General features: G+C 36.0%; 1 protein-coding gene across 1 annotated transcript in view; it reads right to left on the bottom strand.

Moving 5' to 3' along the window:
• Positions 1-18,431, bottom strand: part of EPC2 (enhancer of polycomb homolog 2) — a 57,812-nt gene that overhangs the window by 4,801 nt on the left and 34,580 nt on the right. Inside the window, exons 5-11 of the mRNA XM_081962946.1 lie at positions 17,869-18,017; positions 17,044-17,176; positions 15,415-15,606; positions 14,849-14,938; positions 10,070-10,215; positions 9,635-9,978; positions 413-549 (exon numbers count right to left, since the gene is read on the bottom strand). Of these exons, the coding sequence (XP_081819072.1) occupies positions 413-549; positions 9,635-9,978; positions 10,070-10,215; positions 14,849-14,938; positions 15,415-15,606; positions 17,044-17,176; positions 17,869-18,017 (1,191 nt within the window). The remainder of the gene's footprint in view (positions 1-412; positions 550-9,634; positions 9,979-10,069; positions 10,216-14,848; positions 14,939-15,414; positions 15,607-17,043; positions 17,177-17,868; positions 18,018-18,431) is intronic.

Raw genomic sequence — 18,431 nt, 5'->3', positions numbered from 1 at the left:
TAAGGTGCCCTCATGACTCTGGCATTTTTTGCTGCCATCAGCTCAATATGGTAGTTACTCTTTGGAAGAACTGTGAGGTTAGTTGTATGAATTAAAAGAAAACAGATTTTTCTAAGAACAGATAAGACAGAAACACAAGCACTATTGTTTTATAATCAACAATGTATGCTACACATGGACTATAATCAATAGACAAGCATGATTGTGGCAGTCCTTTTTTGTTACAATCACAACACTGCATTTATCTACTCTATCTATTTTGGTTGCATGTTAAGTATATTAGAGACTGGCCTGTTTGAACTAGATATGAAGACAAAAAATTGGAGAGAAACAAACTAAAAAAAACCACAACTGGTTCTACATTGGTTTCTAGAATATAAGAGAAACCATTTTTAAGAAAGGTGTTTGTTACCTGTGCTTTTGGATACGTCTGTTGGGATTGATGCTGAGACTGCTGTTTCTGCTGGAGCTGAGCAAGTTGCTGCCTTTGCATTTGAACTAACTGCTGTTGATGTGTCTGAAATTGTTCTTCTGTAATACCCCCTGTTACTGTGGAAAGAAATGAGAACATGATTAATTTAAGGGTTCAAAGTCATATAAGTCACTGCATAAGTTACATGGATTGGGAAGTGAAGCAATTTTTAAACAGCTGTATTACATAACACAATGAATTTGAAATGATTTGAAATGATCATTTTAAACTTGTAAATAAAGCTGTTCATTAATTTGGTTAGTTAACTACTTCTCCTAAATTAAATAGCTGATAGTGGCTCTAAAAAAAGACTATAGAGGTTAAGACTAGCATCTGTAAAGTGTTATTTATTATTTTAAAAAATGCCAAAAACAAAAGCAGCAGTTTCAGCTGCAAACAAGCATCATTCATTAACTGAGTTGTTACATTTGTAGTACTCCGGAACTCAATGAGTTTTTTACTGTGATTTGAAAACTATGGACTATTTTAGATGTTCATACTACAGTATTTGCTAAAGTTACTGGATTGGTGGCCGCCAAAAATATAATTAGGGTAGTTTCAGCATGAAAATGTTTAATGAGACAAAAGAGATGAAGTCCTACACATTTCTTATCACTGTCTGAACATTATATCTTCCTAAGCCTACAGTTAAGCATAGAGTTTATCTCTTGTAACTCCTGGCTTTTTCAGACTTTTTTCAGTCCTTGCACCATTCAATATCATAGGCAGCAAATAGTAGTACTTTGTTTGTTCAACTTTGTTATCTGAATGTAGGCTCATGCTACTTCGAATCCCAGTGAAATTGAGAATGTGTTATAAGAGGTCTATCACAAATAATGGGCATAAAAATCTAACATACTTATTTTTCTTGTACAATTATCTCTGTTAATGATTAAGCACCTGCCTAGTTAAGAAAATACCTACAAAATGAATTTCTTCTTAATACACATAACTACTGCATCACAAGTAGAGATACAGTTTACCAATTTCCTCTATGTGCTAAATTGTATCATTTGCTGCTTTTTGTCTAACAGCTGAAACTGTTAGAAAACTCCCACTTGTCTTGATTAAACTATTTCTGCAGACATTCATTTCATTTTCACTCATACTATTCCAATTTAGTATTTTTTAAAAAAAACCACAAGTACAATAGAGTTTGGAAATACTTTTTGGATGGTCAATTAAATTAGCTTGTGCAATCCAACTGAGCATAGCTTATTTAGAAACTGACAGGCTTTGTTGGTCAGTTATGTCAATATATATTTTTTATGAGAAGCATATTATATTCCAGAAGTTACCACGGCTTTCTAAATAATTACTCAAATGAATGAAAATAAGCTAGAACTGAGCTAATGATGCCAAAACTGGTTCAAAATCATTTATGGTTGCAGTTAAATTACTGTATATTTATACCTACATATAGTATATTTATACCTATAGCATACAAGACACAGAAACGTTTTCAACTGTTTCAGTTCCATTTTGAGTTTTCAATTCCATTTACAACACCAGAAATACTTCAGATATTTTGCAACTCCCGACCTGTTTTGTTACTTATAATTTTATGTAAGCACCAGGGGCAAAGAAGGCCCCCAACTATGCTATGTTGTAAAATAGTTCATATAGTAAAAAAAAAAAGTTAAAGCTAAAATTTAAAAAAAAATATTCCTTTGCTTTAACTTTCTCTATTGTTGGGTCAGAATTGGCAATCTTTTAGTAATCGGGGTACACATATTTTTAAGGCGGCAAGATGATCCAAAGCAGGTATACACATGGACAGAGCCAGAATTTTTTATATTTTCATTAGCTGGGGAAAGAATGTTTCAGGATTTCTTAGCAGCATTTTAAAATTTATACTGCAGTTTGTTAGTTACTTTAATTACAAGAGTTTCTATAAAAGCTCTGGAGCTTCAGGCTACTGATTCCTGTAGTAAATATTTTATTTATATATTTATTTCACATGCTGCCCATCTCATAGTCACACAACTGTGGTCATCTCACCAATATTCTTTTCTCCAAAATCTATTAAACGTTTTGATGTTTTAAAAAATAGGAATGGGAAAGTAATGTTTATTCTTCACCCTGATAATGTTCCTTTGAAGGGAAAGATCTCAAGAAGAGCAAGACAGGTGCAATTCAACTATATCTCTTTTGTTCAGATCTTTGCACATGGAAGACTAAGAATGAAGAAAAAGGGCAAAATGTCATTCCTCAACTTATTACAGCTGACCCCAAAATTTATATTGTTAAATATGACATTTATTAAGTGAGTTTTCCCTCATTTTACAACCTTTCTTGCCAGAGTCAAGTAAATCACTGCAGTTAATAAATTAGTAACCCAGCTATTAAGTGAATCTGGCTTCCCTATTGACTTTGCTTGTGAGAAGGTCACAAAAGATCATCCATGACCTTGGGACACAGCAACAGTCAAAAATATGAATCAGTTGCAAAGCATCTGAATTTTGATCACATGATGGGAATGCTGAAAAGGTAGTTAATTGTGAAAATGGTCACAACACTTTCTTCAGTGCTGCTGTAACTTTGAACAGTCACTAAACAAACTGTTGTTAAGTCAAGGACTATCTGTATATCCTTGCATTTTTTACGGGTAAGTTCTTGACCTACAATCACAATTGAGCCCAAAATTTCTGTTGTCACATTTTGTTAAGTGAATTTTGTTAACATTTAACATTTAAGTGAATTTTGCCCCATGTTACAACCTTCCTTGCCAGAGTTGTTAAGTGAATCACTGCAGTTGTTAAGTTACTAACATGATTGTTAAATGAATCTGGCTTCCCTATTGACTTTGCTTCTCAGAAGGTCACAAAAGGGGATCACATGACCCTGGGACACTGCAATCATCATAAATATGTGCTAGTTGCTAAGCCTGAAGAGAGATCTACAGTTCATCCTGAGGTTGAACATGACAATGTACATAATATTTGAGAGTACAAGTAGTCCTTGACCTATGACCATTTGTTTAACAACTGTTTGAAGTTATGACTGAGCTGAAAAAAATGACTTATGACCAGACTTCTCATTTAGTACTGTTGCAACATCCTTGCAGTCCTATAATCAAAATGTGGTTGTTTAGTGATCAGCATGCAATTTATTACAGTTGCAGCATCTTGAGGTCATATGATTGCAAAGTCAAGGGGGAAGCTAGATTTGTTTTAATGATAGTGTGATTTGTTTAACAATCCTGGAAAAAGTTGTAAAAGGAGTCACAAATCCTTTAACGACTGCATCATGACCCAAAAAAGGTTCTGGTTCCAATTGTGATTATGTCAAGATTTAATTATATGACCCAATTATAGTCATATGCCAAGGTTTCATATGTTTCATTCAGTACATTTCTCTCCCCAGTCGTTTAAGCTTTTCCTCTGCTTAAAAATCACCTGAGATATGAAGCCTAGAGAGCTATAGCTAGTTTTCCAAATGTAAAGGTTTTTTTTTACCTGTACAGACAAAAGCAGGTAAAACTTTTATTTCCATTATTGATAGGAGTCAAACATATTTTACCATGGACTGTTCCAACAATCTACCGAGGAGACTTGTTTCTCTTCAATAAAAACATATAAATATCCAAGGGATGCATAAAAATGATGCCATATTCAATATGCATACTGACAAATGATATATTTTGTAGGTATCACATAATTCAAGAGATATGCTGGGAATTACTTCTTAAATGTATCTGTCTCTTAATTCAAAATATTTATCTTTCTCTCACTCTTTAGGACAGCTGTGTACCAATCAGGAAGACATGATGATTTACTCCTACTTTTAGAACACTGCCGAGCCTTAATTTCTCGGGTTTCAACCCCCCCCCCCCCTGCAGGGAGGCTGGCCCTATTGGATTGGCTTGTCCCAGGCCACTAATGGACCTGATTGGGTTCCAGAGGTTATTCCAGAAAGCTTGCTACTTAGTCCGGTTGAAGGCTAATAATGTGGCAACAATTTTAGATCGGATCGCACCTGAGCAGCCTTTCTGTGTCCATCATGTTACCCATGGTATACAATGGAACTAAGGGAACTTAAGCAGGTAAGGGACACCTAAAGGGTTGCTGGTGAAAGATAGGAAGTGAAGATGACCAAACACGAGCTAGAGCTGCCTACTGCATGGTGATTAGGATGGCGACATGTAATTATTTCTCCTCCCTTATTGCGTCTGCTGATAGCCATTTAGTGGCACTGTTTCAGGTGACTCGGTCCATCCTTGAAGAGAATAAGGCTGAAGTCTACCTAAAGGGTCATTTTGAAGAATATGCTGTACATCTGGCAGTTAAATCAGTCACATTTGCTTTATGTTGGACTCCAGCCTTAGAGCAGAATCTTGGAAATAATGGAGGATACATCTTGCAAATCAATTTGGGAAGAGTTTGAGCCCATTGAATCTGAGGAAGAGCACAGGGCTCTCTCAGCTGCTAGTTCAGCCACTTGGGTGTTAGATGTTTGAATGTTGGATGACAAGGACTAGAAAACAAGATTTTTCTGCAGCAACTCGTTTTGTGGAACAGCCTACCTTCGGATATTAAAGAGCCCCCAACCCTGTTAGCCTTCCATAAAGCTTTGAAGACCTGGCTGTGCTCGCGAGCCTGGAACACTGGATGTGCGAAGGTGCCCACTCCTGGCTTTATTGTTAACAGGTCCAATGTCTTGCTTGCTTGAATTATTTTTTTATTGTTTTAATGGTTTTTATTGTTTTTAAATGGTTTTAAGATTTTAATTATAATATATGTCTCTGAATTGTGAGCCAGCCAGAGTCATTTGCCGAGATAGACTATTATAGAGATATATAGAGCGATAGATAAACATTTTCTCTCACACAGATACACATTTTAACAAAATCTAGAGAGTAATCAACAATACAATACAATCAAGATGGTATAAGGCTTATTTCTGAAAAAGTGTGCATTGGTAAGGGACATCACGGACCATTCTGAGTGTACAAAGCCACCCACATTTTGAGACAGACATCTGTTAAAGCATTGCATGTAACTTCCAATTGTAAATTCTGCTCTAAAATTTTCTTCACTAACTTTTGGCACAATCTTATATTTTCAGAACTATTGGGTTTTTGGAAGGATAGATTAAGTTTTCATATCTACAAATATTACTATTTTTGTTACCCCAAAATAATTAATGATATTTTGACTATGAAGTGTAGAACAGGGTTGATCAGTTTTACAAGTAGTTTCTTTCAGTTCTATTAGTAATTATCACAATAGTATCTAGTAACTAGTTTGCAAAATCTACTTAATGTATTGTTTGGATACTACACCACAGTTTAAAATACCATTTGTTAACTAACAGCCTCTCTTTTCAACATGGAACAAAAGATGTGTTTTTGGCATTAAATATAAATGGCAAAAAGCATAAATATTCTTAGCCCATGATTTGTTTTTATGAAGTCTATGGATTGCTTTCACGTTTTCTTCATTTTTATTACCAGGTTTAGTAACATTAATGCATAAGGGAGTCAAGTTTACTCATTATGTGATAGCTTATTTTACCAGCCTTGATTGAGCAGCTCTTCCTTCTTTGACTACATTTTGGTTGGATTGGGTTTTTTTTCTTTGATTGTTCTTGTTTGCATGGTTTGCATGGTACTTACTTGGATATTAGTTAATAAGTGCATGATGAGGAAGATCGTGTTTGGGTTTGTTCACCCCTTTTCTTGACTTTTTGTTGTTTTCTTTCTTAAATATTTGTAGGTGGAGCTTATCACAAGAGGTCTATTAACAACTAGTTAATGTTGACTATGACAATGTATCTGTTAATGGCTAGGAGCAGATCATGTCAACCATAGAGGAGATCTATTGAAATGAATGGTATTTAAGTTATAATATGGATTACTTAAACCCAACTTAATCCTCCTCATTTATGTATGTAACATAATTTTGATCTCTCATAAAACTTACTCTTGAAAATACAACACAAAATTATCTGTATAGTTTTAGTAATAACAGTTGTGCTGTCACTTGCAATGGATACATATTAACATAGAAGATAAATCCTTCAATTTGACAGTTGGTAGAAATTTCCAGCCTGTTCCAAGGAGAGGTTTTAACAAATGTATGTGATTAATGGCCTACAACATTTGAATGATACCAAAGGATATAGGAATATGACTTGTTAATGGAGATATTTTTTTAAAAAAACAACTAAGCCATTTCTGTTTACCATTCTCACAAAACACATGATGAGCAGTCAAGAAGCAAATTGCTAAAATACCTATTCTTAAAATAGTACTGAATTATGACCAAGTTCACATTTATGAATTATAAAACAGAGCAAAAAGGGCAGGAAAGAAGTCCAGCTAGGTAACCCAAGCTCTGTTCTTAACGGTATTGCCAAAAGGTTATTCTTTATTATTTAGTTTTAATTTCAGCATTTAAATCACCTTGGCTGAATTTGTATGAAGAAGCTATACAAAGGCTTAAGTCAGAGTAGCAAACATTCCTTTTCTAGCTTTTCAGCCATCCTCGGGTAGGACCTGAGTTTTTGTACTTTTGGAGTTTTGATAGTGTGTTTTTTATTTATTTCATTTGTTTAAGGAATAAAGTGAGTTCTTTAACTTGCACACTCTTTCATACTTTAAGCAACCTGAAGACTCCCTAAGCAACAAGTACTGGCCCTATCTATTCTTGGAGTACAGTTTTCAAAATGCTGTAGATCGTTTACTGGGGCTCTCAAGGTTAGCAAAGTTGTTCCCGCCATCAAAAAATGCAGGTACTCAACAGCCTTGAACGCTGCAGGAGGGGGTAATTAATGCTACCAAACATTTTATAATTCTTTCTGAATAGGGTTTTAAAGTTTGTGAACAATGACTATAGAAATCTTAGATTCAATAGTGAGCTTAGTCAAAAGTAATTCCTAACAGGTGACTGCAGTCTGATTTTGTAATCCTATACACCAATACTCACTGCTCCATAATTTGGGGAAATCAACTACTGTCCATCATAAGTCTCATTTCACTCAGTGAAATGTTTGAGCAGATTGTCTTGTAAGGGTTTTATATTTTCAGGCTACAATACAATAGCTATTAGAATTATAAATTGTCCCATCACGTTTTACAGCACTCACTGGGCGGTTTACATCATAAACATATTTAGAAATAAGCTTCATTAATAGAGTAGGGTTTAGTTTTGTGTCAATAATCATATAATAATGGTTATATAATAAAGCTACCATGATATAATTATTTATAACATAAAGCATAAAGCTGTCAAAAAAAATTAAACAAAGCAAAAATGTTTTATGATATTAGATTTTCTTCCTTTCCTTCTCCCTGATGGATTTCCAAATAATTATGAGGGAAACAAAGGTAAAAGGCAGAATTCTATCAACTGAGGATGTAGGATCTAACCAGTGGTAAGATTCAAAAATTTTTACTACTGATTCTGTGGACGTGGCTTGGTGGGTGTGGCAGGGGAAGGATACTATAAAATCTCCATTCCCACCCCACTCCAGGGGAAGGTTACTGCAAAATCCCTATTTCCTCCAGATCAGCTAGGACTCAGGAGGCAAAGAATAGGTGGGGGTGGGGCCAATCAGAGATGGTATTTACTGGTTCTCCAAACTACTCAAAATTTCCGCTGCTGGTTCTCCAGAACTGGTCAGAACCTGCTGAATACCATCTCTGGATGTAACCAGAATTGATAAAGCTGTAAATAAGTTTCAATGAAATTTGAAATCAAATTACTGTACTCTTTATCTGTCAACTAACTACCTGCCCACCCATCACATTATTTCCTTCCAGGATAAAGAACATTATGCAAAATACAGAAAAAAATGCAAGAAATGGTAAGCTGAGAAAATTGAGGCACAATATAAGAAAAACAGTCAAACTGAATTTTCACGAATACCATTGATTATACTTTACACTCCTCTATGCAAGCCATCTTTGCTTCTACCACCTTCATAGGCTGTTTCAGATATAACTCTTCTCTTTTTGAGGAGCTTATCAACTCCATCTAGTTGCAACATTATTGGCCTTGCAGTTCAATTTTCATTCTCTTTATCTGACTAAATCACTTCTTTCATACTGAACACACTCAGGTCTCTATATTTCATTCAGCACCATTCATACTTGATTCATTGTCTTGGTTTATTGCATACATTTCTTGAATATATCAAATCTACTGTGTTTAGCTTACTTTTCTGTTTACCTGACATACTGCTGTGCTGTATGAAAGAAGATTAATATAACAAACAGTGCAGTGGCCGAATAGTTAGATACCGGGCTGGTGGACCAGAAGGTGGACGTTTAAGACCTAAGCAGAGTGTGATGCACTGAGCTCCCGTTACTCGTCCCAGCTTTGCCCACCTAATTTGAAAGCATGCAAATGCAAGTAGATAAATAGGTACCACTTCAGTGGGAAGTGACTCGGCATATAGTCACACTGTCCAGAAGCATCTTTGACCAATGCTGGCTCTTTGGTTGTGAATCAGAGATGGGCACTGCACCCTGAAGTTGGGCATACCTGGCAGGGGAAACCCTTATCTTTTTTAAAGCAGGGGTGATGTCTTAAGACTTAAGATATGAATCATATAGCGATAGAGGTACTAGATAACTGTGAACAATCGTTTTAAGATTACTGTAAATATTTGTTCTTTCATGCTTTCCTTTTTTTCTGAGGGAAAAATCTTAATGATTGAATTTTCTCTAATAGTCCAGTTCATCACATGTAAATTCATTATCTTCAGTTTTAGCTGTTAATTAATAGAATGGTATTAGATTAGATGATTACCACCAGAACTGCTGGATGTTGGGCACAGTAAAAAATATTTTTTAAAATCTATGTTAAGGACTAGATTGAAAGTATTGCTAATTCAGTTTCAAATTAACAGAAAACTGAAAGATGGGAATGCAGAAGCTTCTTGTAATATTGGATTGAGCAGTATACAAGCACAGCAGTGGGATAAAATTGACTCCCATGAAAACATTACTAGAACTATGCCTAATACTATATTTTAAAATTAAAGCTATTTTATATGACTAAGAGTACAACTCTGCATACTGATAGTATTTTTTCTGAACCCCATTATTATAGCTATAACAGACATACAAGGTAGTGACAGACTTTTTAGCCAGGGTTCATATAAAAAATTAAAAAGAAATTTATTTAAAGGTTAATATTGTAAATCTTTGCCTACCTGAAATCCCATTCTTGCTGGTGTTCAATAAAGCTACAGAAGGTGCAGAAACTCTTTTATTATTCACAGCCTGCCCTGGTTTCCTTGAGGTACATTCTTCACTATCACTGTCCTGTACGTTTAGTAGCCTTGGTTGGAAACACTGCAGTCGACATGACCTGATATTGCTTAGTATTTCAGAAAGGGAAAGTTTATTTCCACAATGTTTATTGGAAGCATTGGTCCGTGAAAAATTAGAAGAAATGTCTATATTTTGGGAAGAGCTTGAACAACTATTTAGCATATCTGGATCAATCTGCTTCAAGACAGGATCATTTTCTGTGGCTATCCGGTCCATTAATACCCTGATTTTAAAAGAAATAAAAATAAATGTTACTAACAACTTAAAATACAAAATACTTGCACTAAATATTCAACTGGAGGGAAATATCTTACCTTCCACCTCTACCAACTCGTCTTCTTGCAAATCCTATGCATCTTCTTGGAACTGTAAGTGTTGTGAGACAATGTCTGTATCTTAGCTTATCCAATTCTGCCAGTTCTGAATTTTCGTGAGAATAATTAGTTTGGTCCAAATGAGCCTACAGAAGAATGAAGTAAAAATTGATTGATGACTGATTTCATTTAAAATAATTACGTGGCCACCCATCTTAAGAACTATAGTTTTGGGGGACCCAAAACATTAAAACCGAAAAAATAATATAAGCAGAAAAGCAAAAACCTGGCACCTTAGCCGTTATCCTCTGATGCATTCAACAAAACCATCCTCCAAACTCACCCTCTTCTAGCACTAGAAAGAGTTGGTTCTTTACAGCCTTCCAGAGTATGAGAGAAGAGACCTGCTAAAAATGGGGGGGGGGGGTTACTATGAAACAGGCACACTTCTGAGGTCCCACTACAGGGCAATATTTAAGGTAAGGGACCCTGGAGGTTGCTCACACTCTGTCTGACTTGGTAGAATCGACAGATATTCTCAGTGAAAGATGGTCTTGCAAATAATCTCACCCATGCCATTTATGGCTTCAAAGGTGATAATCAGGACTTTGAATTGCACCTGGAAAGAGACTGACAGCCAATGCAGTCACAGAACAGTGATACAGGTATCTTTGAATTACAACTGGTTGTTTTAACAACCAAAGTTATGATGGTCTCAGAAAGGGTGCTTTATGGCATTTCTGGCCATCTTAAAACATCACACTGTTCCCCAAAAGTAACACGATACTGAACTGAGTGCTTGGCAATCTAGTCATACTTATGACTGGCTACCAAATGCCCCACAATCATGCAATAGCCATTTGCAATCTTCTCTGCTGGCTTTCCCAGAAATTCAATGGGGAAGCTGGCAGGAAAAACTGCAACTGCTGCTGCCGCCTGCTGAGAAGAGCTGATCCCAATCCAAAAATGGATACAGTATTTTTACAGGGAAAGAACGACTAGCTACACTGATCCATTAACATTAGGTTCCGGCGGCGGCGGCGACGGGCAGCTCTTTGCCCGCTCCGGCTCCCCGGTGGGCTTCCCCACTCCTTGGGGGGCACAGGACACCCCGCAGAGGGGTCCTGCCGGAGGGGCGGCATCGCGGAGGTCTCCTGCAGCGGCGGCAGCCGGCGGGAGCTCTCTCGCGCGCCCAAGGCACCGGGGAGCAAGCTCGGAGGGCGCATCGCGTTTCCACGCCTCGCGCCTCGCTACAAGCCGACTGGAGAATGCTACAATTGAAGGAAGCAGCTGCGGTGCGGTGAGGTTGCCTCTCTCTCCATCCCTTACTTTGCATGAAGATTTGATTCAGCTTTTAAAACTTTAAAATAACTTTCGGAGCATTTTGGAGGTGCGGCTGGAGGGAGGGGGGTTTCCCCCCCCCCCTTGGACAAGCGGCAAGAAACAATTTTGCTCTCAGCCCCCGGGGAAGGAGGAGGGGGGAGAGCCAACGAATGAAGCCTCACTTAGGCTGAGATGATTTTCCTTTCAATTTAATTTTACATATTACAATGATTTGAGGACTTTTGGAACTTTTTAAAACTTTGTTACGCCTCTGTGCCCAAAACTGGCAGGGCAAGATGGCACACTTCCGTTGTCTTTATGAACTCTGAAACCTGACTCCACCTTTAAAATTCAGGCTTCCGGTCTTTGTCTCCGTGTCTCCCAGAGGAACCTCTTGTGGATTGGTATTTTTTTAACCTTCTAGGGGAAATTTTCTATCTATTGCCAGACTTATTGGAGAGATTCTCTTCTGCCTGGTTATTCTGCTCCCGGATTCACCTGGCTACCCTTCTTTTCTAACTGCTTACTTCATATTTGGACTGAACTTTTAACGTTATAAAGGATGGCATCTAAAAGACCCCCTCCTGGAAAACCTGGCTTTGCCACCTCTGCTCCAACATCCGCAACATCCAGTCCAGCCACACAGTCAAAGATAACAGAACTGATGCAACATAAGATTACAGAGATGGACTTTCAACAAATGCTTCAACAAATTCTACAGGGCCAGGAGGAAATCAAGAAACAGTTAAGGGAAATGAAAGATGAAATTAAAGAAAATCAAGCCCAAATATATAAGAACTCACAAAGACTGAATCTTGTGGAAGGGGGGGTGGAGGAGGTGAGGGGGGGGGTGGAAGCTGTGCAGAAAGGGAACAAAGATCTTGACATCCAACAGATGAAATTAGAATTTGAGAGAATGTCCTATTATCTTAGATTTCAAAATGTTATAGAAGAAGATGGGGAAAATATAAGGGACATCATGACAAACATTCTGGCTGACTATACACACAAAGAAAAACAACAGATGGGGTGGGATATAGATCTGGTTTATAGAGTGAACTCAGCTTATGCTAGAACACACAATGTACCCAGGGAGGTTCACATTAAATTCCTTAGAAAAACCACAAGAGATGAAATTCTGGGTGTACAAAGGGGGCAAGCATTGACATATCATGATATGGAGATAACCATTCTGAAGCAGATCCCTAAGAAGATTAGAGAAAAAAGAAAAAATTATTCGCAATTAGCGAATAAATTATACCAGAAAGGGGTGTGGTTTAGATGGTTGATGCCTGAAGGTATGCTGATATTCTGGGAGGAGACAAGAATTAGAATTAATTCACCCATAGAGGCGCAGGCCTTTATGGAAAAAAATAAAACACTCCTAGAGAAACCACCAGACACTACAACGGACACGCAGGACACGGGAGGGGCCAGAGCTCTGCCAGTGGAGGGAGATGGGGCAATAGCAAGAAGACTCAGATCACAGAAATAAATATGAAAATCATATTATTATAAATTGACCGAAAGTGAAAATGGAATTATATTTGGATTTTATATTGTAATGTTTAATTTGATTGAATTTAATAATAGAACTAATATGCTGATTATAATCAATTATATACTAATGCATTATATATAAATGTACGCTATGGGTATGGAGGGAGGGGGGCCTCACACACTTTGCAACTGCCAAAATTTGTATACCTGTCCATTTACCCTTTTCCCTATAAATTTTGAAAAACCAATAAAATTTTATTACGAAAAAAAAAAAAACATTAGGATAACTATTTACCGTATTTTTCAGAGTATAAGACGCACCTTTTTTCACTCAAAAAAGAGGCTGAAAATCTGGGTGTGTCTTATACACTGAACAAAGCATTTTTTGCCTCCCGAAACCCCGCCCCCATCACCAAAATGGCTGTGCATAGCCTTTAGGAAGCTTTTAGAGAGCTCCTGGGGGCTGGGGAGGACAGAAATGAGCAAAAAATGGGCCGGTTTTTGCTCAATTTTACACACACACACCCCCCAGCTCCCAGGAACAGTCTATAAGCTTCCTAAAAGCTATCCAGGCCCTTTTTAAAATGTAAAACGGGCCACTTTTTGCTCATTTTTGGCTCCTCCAGGAGCACTCTGCAAGCTCCCTAAAGACTATTCATGCCTTTTTTGTGGAAAAAACGGGCCACTTTTTAATGAAAAACGGGCCATTTTGGGGAGATTTGCAGAGTGCAAAAACTTTTTCTCCCTCTTCAAAACCTTGCTGCGTCTTATACTCCAAAAAATATGGTATGTTATTTAATTTACATAGCCACCCAACTCACACACAGTGATTCTGAATGGCATACAGTATTACAAATTGAGTTAAAAATTCACAATTAAACCCCTTCCCATCCCATGGTGGTGACAGCAGAATCAAACATGCCACATGATTTAGCTCCCAATGGGGTCCCCAGGCCTGCTGACAAAACCATGTCTTCAAGGCCTTGCAGAAAAGCAACAAGGTGGGAGGGCACTTTCTCTTGGGGAATTATATTCCAAAGGAAGGGAGTCACTACGGAGAAAGTCCTTTTCCTAGGTCCCATCCAATGTACTTTCCTGATAGTTGGCATCCATTATGAATTGGAAATCATTGCTAGATGCTAACAAATAAGTATAGTGTATTACTAACATTTAAGTCATCTTTGGAATTTAAGCACTTCAAATTTTATCTTTCACCCCCCTTCCATTTCTTAAAATGGACAGGAATACCAGGGGCTTCCTAGTCAGATACTTTGCTTGCTCCTCAAACAAGCATTCACTATTTTTACAAGAACATAGATAAGCAGATCATGGATTCAATTCAGAATGGAAGACTGCTTCCTCAATTCTAATTATGCGAGCCAGAAGCTCACCGTTATTAACGGCAGGAGATATACTTTTGGAAATTAACTGGAAAGTAGTTGAAACAACTGAAGCCATATTTGTTTCTGAATCTAAATGCCTAATGTAACATTTAAGTCTAGAAGCAGATTGAACAAATAAATACATATTGAAACTGAATTAAGATTTCAGATCATCAATTATCAGATGTTGAGAGGGGAAAATGCAGAAACACCCACTGATACTGTACAGACCAAGATATAATTCAATTACATTCCTATAATTCAGTTAAGGCCATATCAATAACTAAAAGCAACCAGCAATTTTGTCCTCTAGTATACTGTATCTTGAAATACTTCAACATCTTCAGGTTCACAACTTGTCAAATTTAATAGCCTTCGCTAATAATACTATAGCTAACATGATCTGAAGCAATTTCATTCATAAATAAAAACCTTTCTAAAAATACCTGCAGTAAAAAAAATAGAGAAAGGAGGGTGATTTTAACAAAGAAAAGATCGAAAATACATTTTTTCTTCTGACCAAAAATTAATATTTTGTTGCAAAGGAATTTTTTTTAAAGTAAAAAAATCTTACAGCAAAATATTGGCATCCTGCTCTTCTTCTGAATGCACAGGCTCCATCAGGATCATTTTCTTCTTCTGGCTCAGATATTGGTGAGGATACCTAGAAGCCAAATAAAACTAATTTAAAAACACGATTAATTTATCATTCCTGGCAAATATTTCCTTTCTCCGCTAAGCAACTCAGCATGTTTAAAAACAGGAAATACACATTTAAAAGTTAAAATAAATTTCAACAAATAGCTTCTGAAGAGGTTTCTTGATAATAGTTTGTATGACATTCGGAGACATCAAATGCCCCATAAGCCTAGTGAATTTTCAAAAACTCAGTTACGCTTTAGAGTCATTTTCACAAACTTAGCCTGTTCTTTGGATTCCAAATTACTGTTAATATACTGTATGGTATTTTATCCAAATATATCTTTAATCACACATCCTTTTTTAAATTTTATATTTTAAAAAATCAAATTCATATTGCTTCCCCCTCACCCCACTCCCATTTCTATTCAAATATAAATCAGGATTCTTCCACTTACATATAAAAAAGATTTGCTTTATAATGTAGCTGACATATATTACCTGGGGGAATTCATCTTCATCTGAACTGTGGAAGTCATATTGTTTGATATCACTTTTACTGATCGCAGGCAAGGGCTCAGTAGTAGACTGCTGAGGACTTATTACACTCTCAAGTTTAGGCTTCTTTGGATACTTCTTCTTTTGACGGACAACATCAGACACTTCCTCTTTTAGAGATGAATGGTGAGCGTGCTGTTTGTATAGAGTAAATTTTGGACAAAATCCCCCACATTGTTAATCATTACCTGATTATCATGAAATAATAAATAATTTTTTTCTCCAATCATTCCCCCGCAATTATATTTACAAAACTCTGAACAAGGAGTACGTAGGGCATAAATTATTCAAAGATTGAGACATATTTATTGTATTTATCTGTTATAGTTTTAAACTAACTTGTATCATTTAAATTAACATTTTAAACACTTAGTCTTTCTAAAGAATTTGTGTCTAGTGTGCGTTGTTTCTTCTCAGTGAAAAACATAAGGTTTTCCAAAAACTTTCTCCTGTCTTCAAATTCAATTTAAAAATAGTTACGGCAACCTTATATATTTAAGATTTTTACATGACCTTAGCATGGAAAACAAGAATGCCCAAATAAAGAGTGATAAGTGCCTACAACTTAATAACCACTAGATGTCATCAAAGTTAAAAAATAAAGACAAACATTTAAACAAATCTAATCTTTTAAAAAATATTTGGATTTTTTAAAAAAGCATAATGTTATTTCCTACAAATAATGAAAGTCTAATCTCTGAAATAAAGAAATACTGTTCCATTATTACATAGATATGACTAATGTGTTAGATTTTGTTTTAAAAATATCAAATTATTAACATGTATTGAAAACTCTTTTGTGATCATAAAATTGTCACAAACATAATATTTTAATCATTTTAAAAGAATCCTAATGATGCATTGCCTGAGATATAGAAACAAAGCTAAATCAAAATACTGGTGTGAAAAATATAAGAGGCAATATTATTCTGTCAGAGTTGTGTTTAATATAGTGTGGGCAATCTAAAGCCTGCAAGCACAAAAAGTATACTTTTGCAGCATCAAGAAACTGGACTGTTAACAAAAATATGAAATCTTCACTGAACCTTAATACACATACCCTAACCCAGCACAAACATGAATCACCATCTGGAAATTATCTATTTTATGGCTTTACTGTATTACCATCCCAGTATCTTACAGAAAGCTTTTCCACACTTTCACTAACAACTGTACAAGTTTTGAGGAATAAGTAGGATATCAGGGATATCAAGGATATCAGTGAGATTGGCACAAACAGTAGAAACTTTGCACTAGCATTAATAATACTGAATCTAATCTACATGAAGTTGTTAACTTTCTAAATTCAAAAACTGCCAGCTTCCCAGATCAACTAAAGTTGATTTTCAAATAGCTACCTGTAGTATCATGTAACTGATTGCATTTATCTACTGCCTAATGTACAGTATGCTCAATATTTTATTTTGCTTTGATGCCATTAATGGAAATAAACATAAGAGGATAGGAGGAAGTTACTGTATGTTTAAAAAGCCTCTAATACTTCCCACATTACCTAACTAAAATATCCCTCTAATTAAGCAATAAATGTAACAACTAAAGTCAGTTATGTACCTTAACTTTACATTCTTGAACTTTGTGGTGATTTCCATTATGAAGTGCTGCAGGAGTGGTGTTCATCTCTTTCTCAGTTGAATTAAGCTTAACTTCATTAAGTATTTCTCCTCCATAATCACCCAAATGATATCTATTAAAAGAGTGAGAGCGCTTATAGATCATGAATATAGCATAATAAATAATTTTTTAAAAATATTTTTATTTTACAGAAATCCTGCAAATTTTCTGATCATCTTTTAAAATGCAGAAGAGCAGATGAAAAATATTATTTTGTTTAAGGTCATTTTACAACTGATGAAAGATGGGATAATGCTCTACAGAAGCTGCTATTATATTTGTTAATTAAGACAACTTCATGTTACAAGTTAAATATACTACAGGTAGTCCTCAATTTATGACCATAGGTGACCCCAGAATTTTAGTTGTAAATTCAGGTATCACATGACTGGATTAGAAGTTATGGTGATTTTTTATTATCTTTGTTAAGTGAATTCAGCGGACATTAGATGAATCCATTTTCCCCAATGGGTGGGAATTATTTGCCAGAAACCAGAAGCAAAGACTAGAATCTGACAAAAAACATTGCAGAATTCTGCAACTGTCCATAAAGTCAAGTCTGTGGCCTCAAAATGTGATTAGGTGACCATAGGGTATGGGTGGCTACCAAAACTTTTGAGAACAGATCATAAGTAGCTCTCAGGAGATCCTTCATAATTTTGAACAATTGCTAAGCAACTGGTCTTCGGTTGAGAACTATCTGTGCTATTTGGAGTGTAAGATGACCTTCCTTGATAAGAATGATTAACTCAAAAAAAGTTTTACCTTTTCTCCACAACTTCTAATGTCAAATGTAATAACTCTCGTTTTGTTTTCTCTCGTCTCTTAATCATCTCTAAAATTGTGATGGCTCTACTGAACTCTCGTCTTAGTTTCAGCATCTTCTCATAAGAGGCTTCATCATTTTTCCGATTCTGTTAGAAAGGAAGTATCTTAATTGAAAAACATATCTGGAAGATGTAGTCAGCCTGAGTTTAAACTTGACTTTATATGTCTTTTAATAATTTTGAATATTTGGAAGGGTTAAGCCAGAACATTAGAAGCAGAACTGTCATTCTTTATTCCAGTTTCTTGGGACAACTACAGTGTGTTCTAGGGCTAGAAAATCATGCAGAATAGGAAATGCCAGTCGGGAAGGGAGGGAAGAATCACCAGAATTCAGGAGAATCATCCTGCTTAAGAGAGAAATATTCTCTTTGTGGAACACACTTTCAAGTTCAATCTTTAATGAAGAAATATGTAAAAAGTACCTGTCTGGTGAATTGAAATACTAAATAAAGAATTATGTCTGTTTGTATCAGTGTGTCTTTTTTCACAAGTTCTATGGA

The sequence above is a fragment of the Natrix helvetica genome, assembly GCF_964273705.1.
Source record: "Natrix helvetica genome assembly, chromosome: 1".
NCBI lineage: Eukaryota > Metazoa > Chordata > Lepidosauria > Squamata > Natricidae > Natrix > Natrix helvetica.
The sequence above is the reverse complement of the archived record's forward strand: the minus strand, read 5'-3'. Positions and strand labels throughout refer to the sequence as shown.